Source organism: Amborella trichopoda, chromosome 9 (assembly GCF_054954075.1).
Source record: "Amborella trichopoda isolate Santa Cruz 75 chromosome 9, AtrichopodaSantaCruz75HAP2 v2.0, whole genome shotgun sequence".
NCBI lineage: Eukaryota > Viridiplantae > Streptophyta > Magnoliopsida > Amborellales > Amborellaceae > Amborella > Amborella trichopoda.
This window is the reverse complement of record NC_142344.1, coordinates 47,010,937-47,014,866: the sequence shown is the minus strand read 5'-3', so window position 1 is coordinate 47,014,866 and position 3,930 is coordinate 47,010,937. Positions and strand designations below refer to the sequence as shown.

Below are 3,930 nucleotides of genomic sequence, written 5' to 3'. Positions count from 1 at the left end.
ACAAAACTGATCTTATATTTATCTCTTTCATCTCTATAATTATTCTTTTTATATTTATCTTTTCTTTCTCTCTTTAATTTTTTTTTAATATTTATCTTTTATTTCTCTATAATTTTTTTTTTCTCTTCTTTCTCTCTCTAATTTTTTTTAATATTTATCTACTCTTTCTTTTTATTTTATTTTTATCTCTTCTTTCTCTCCTTAACTCTCTCTCTTTACTTACTTCATCCCGTCAACAAACGCTATTCCAACGTGATACAAATTTGATTTATCATGGCGTTGAAGGGAGTTTTTATAGGAGAGAATAAAATACACAAATGTTGTTATACAAATCTCTTCGAAGAGAGTTAGCGAAAGAAAGAAGAGAAAAAAAAATAAAGCGAAAAATAAAAATAAATATTAAAAAAAATTAAAGAGAAAAAAAATACCTATTAAAAAAATAAAAGAGAGAAAAAAGATATAAACATAAAAAGTAATAATACTATAAAACCCTCCCATACCCAATACAAATAAATCCCTAAAAGATCACCATTAAATTTTAAAAAAAGTATCAATAAACCCATCAACCCAAATCACACACCCATGTCATAACTTTTATAAAGATCTATAAAATTTAATGATGCTCCTTTAAAATCCTATTAAGGTAGATGTGGGAAGTCACACACCCATGTCATTAACTCTTTTAAATATCTATATTTAAATTTAATAGATCTATATCACATAACTTTTCTAAAAATCTACATTAAAATTTAATGATGATCCTTTGAGATCATACTCTCATAGTGTAATGTCTCAAACATAAAATGTTGGTAGGTCTCATAGTGTAATTACTCTAAGCATAAAATGAATGAGATATGAAATAAATAAATATAAATAAAAAAAATTACAATATTTCAAATACCGTAAAACATAAATTAATTTTTACCAAACTTAAAATGTTAAAGTAACGTGGATGATTTTACAGTATTGAAAGTACCGTATAACATAAGTTAGATTAAATTAAATTTTCACAGCCACATATAACATAGGTTGGTTTGGGTTACAATTTTTTAGAATAGTATAAGAATAAAAGTATTTGGAAGGAAATGTGCATTGGACGTTGAGAAAGTAGGCAATGCCCATTCAAAACATGACACCCATCTTTCGCATCATCCATCCACTCTATCAGAGAGAAAATCGTAGGACGCAGAATACAATAAACCGCAAATATTCATATAAAAATACTTATTCCCCACGAAAGAAAAAAAAGATGCTCCTTTCCTAAGCAACTGCATCTTTTTCTAAGAATAGAGAGAGAAGAGTGGCGTTCGAAACCATCAACCGAAACGGAAAGAGGGATCATTCTATAAGAATAGCGAAGTTGAAGAGTGGGCGATCGCAACCTGCAACCGAAACCGAAAGAAGGGAGGAAACGGAACCTTGCAAAGAGAGATTCAGAATACCCAAAAAGAAGAGAGACGTGAACGCAAAAGCAAAGCATGAATGAGAGAGAAGGAACTAATGGAGAGAGAAGGAAGAGAGAAGGAACTAATGGAGAGAGAAGGAAGAGAGAAGGAACTAATGGAGAGAGAAGGAAGAGAGAAGGAACTAATGGAGAGAGAAGGAAGAGAGAAGGAACTAATGGAGAGAGAAGGAAGAGAGAAGGAACTAATGGAGAGAGAAGGAAAAGAGAAGGAACTAATGGAGAGAGAAGGAAGAGAGAAGGAACTAATGGAGAGAGAAGGAAGAGAGAAGGAAGTAATGGAGAGAGAAGGAAGAGAGAAGGAAGAGAGAAGGAAGTAATGGAGAGAGAAGGAAGAGAGAAGGAAGTAATGGAGAGAGAAGGAAGAGAGAAGGAAGTAATGGAGAGAGAAGGAAGAGAGAAGGAACTAATGGAGAGAGAAGGAAGAGAGAAGGAACTAATGGAGAGAGAAGGAACTAATGGAGAGAGAAGGAAGAGAGAATGAATCAACGGAGAAAGCGCCATCAGTTACGTCGATTAACAGTTCTAAATTTTTTTTTTTTTTTAACGAACAGTGCTAATAGTTTTTTTTCTATTGGCATAGCTATTGCTAGATCGAAACATGGACATATAGGATCTACAATCCATCAAAAAAACTTCCACCATTATCCGACGAGCCAGCCTACAGAACAGGGGAAGAAAGAAACAAGCTCCTACGTCAAGAAGAAGAATTTACAGATCAAATATTACAAGACTCAGCCATGGCACTATCAACTTCTCACTGCCTAAGCCACCTTCCTCGCCTTCTTCGCCACAGGTGACTTCACAGACTTAATGGACTTTGGTTGCTTTGGCTTAGCAGGTGCTGCCCTCTTAGTTGCTGGGGATTTCTTAACAGATGTGGTCTTTTTCTTCAATGGCTTCGAAGAAGCTTTAGGAGCAGAGGCTGCAGACTTCTTTTGGGCCTTAGGGGCCTTGGGCTTCTTTGAAGCAATAGTTACAGGCTTCTTTGTGGGTTTCTTTGCAGGAGCTTCTTTCTTCACCTCTTCAACAAGCTTATAAAAGGCTTTCACCTTAACGCGCTTCCCTTTTGCAGCGTGGTTCTTGAGCTGAAGGGCAAGCATTTTCTTGAAATTACCTGGGAGCACAGCCTTGTGTTTCTCCTCCATGAACTTTGCAATGGCATAAGGGCTAGACCCTCCCTTCTCTTTCAATGCCAGGATAGCTTCCATGATCATCTGATCAATCAGAAAGATGTCCAAAGAGAATGAGTGATTATCAAAATTATAGGAAAACAAACCCTTAAAAATTCAGAATTGAAAGGGGAAAAAAAAAAAAAAAAAAGAGGACCAAATTAAACCTGTAAATCATGATATGATATATATGCATATAGAGAATTGTATGAGCATAAAATAGAAGAAAAACAATGATAACAGTAACTTCACACGCAAAAAAATATAAGTGTTCACAAATTGATCAGGCAGAATGTTTGCAACTAATTAATGGAAACAATGAAGAAACAGATTCATAACAGGAAGGAAATAGACAGAGAAGGCAGAGAGAGAGAGTGAGAGGAGAATAACAAAAAGAAGCCACAATCAGAGAAAGAGAGACAGAGAGCTGGAAAATCATCTAATTCAAACGATCTAAAACCCTAAAACAGTTTCAAAGCCCTTATTCACAGAAGTGCTGTGTTAAAATGAAATCACTAACCCCTCAAATCAAGGAAAAGAGAGAGAAAGGGAGCAATTCAAAACACGAGAATCATAAAACTGATCGAATCAAAACCTCCATTTAATAACACGCCATTAAAGCTACCTGGAAATAAGGTGGATGAGCAGCAGTAGTCTTGGGCTTCTTCTCCTTAGGGACCTTCACCTTCTTCTCTTTCACGGGTTTCGAAGCTGGCTTCTCAGCCACGACTGCAACCTCCATGGGAGCTTCCGAGGAGGCAGCCATGTCTACCTCAGGCTCAGGGTTCTCAACCGACGCCATTTTTGCAGACGAAATTTTAGAGAGAGATACAAAGCTTCGAGAGAGAAACGACTGATAAGTTTGGAAGAAACTCGTAGAGAGAGAGAGAGAGGAAGAGGCTTTTCGCTTGCACGATTTGGGCTTCTGGGTGCGGGGGTTTAAGTACTCAGAGGCGATGAAACGGTGCGCTCTTATTGGTTGGTTTTCGATCACCCGGATCGATGCGATTTCCGCTTTGGATACCAACCGTCGATCAAACGTCATCACAACGGTCCCAATCAATTTTTTTGTATTTTTGGGTACCCTCTTGCTTGTATTGTCTCTCTCTCTAGAAACGCTTTGACCAGTAGAGAGAGAGAGAGGCCTATTAGGGTGTGTTTCCCATTTCACTTTGCCTGCAAATTTCTCTCTCTACAAATGAAGTCAGGAAGTGGTCCTTTGATCAATGGAAAGAGGAGAAAAATAGCTTTCAAATGAGTGGTGATTTGAGTCAAATGGTTGAGTTTAAAGGATGA

At 36.7% G+C, this 3,930-nt stretch overlaps 1 protein-coding gene across 2 annotated transcripts; it reads right to left on the bottom strand.

Moving 5' to 3' along the window:
• Positions 1–2,135: 2,135 nt before the first annotated feature.
• On the bottom strand, positions 2,136–3,548 carry HIS1-3 (histone H1-3). 2 transcript variants are annotated; one of them, XM_006852932.4, is made up of 2 exons: positions 3,260–3,548; positions 2,136–2,679 (listed from the first exon to the last, which is right to left on the bottom strand). In XM_006852932.4, the coding sequence occupies exons 1-2, from the start codon at positions 3,434–3,436 to the stop codon at positions 2,227–2,229; spliced, it is 630 nt and encodes a 209-aa protein (XP_006852994.4). In that variant the 5' UTR covers positions 3,437–3,548; the 3' UTR covers positions 2,136–2,226. The 2 variants fall into 2 exon arrangements, with proteins under 2 accessions (XP_006852994.4, XP_088702582.1); XM_088846456.1 differs by having other exon boundaries at positions 2,136–2,666; positions 3,260–3,390.
• Positions 3,549–3,930: the final 382 nt, after the last annotated feature.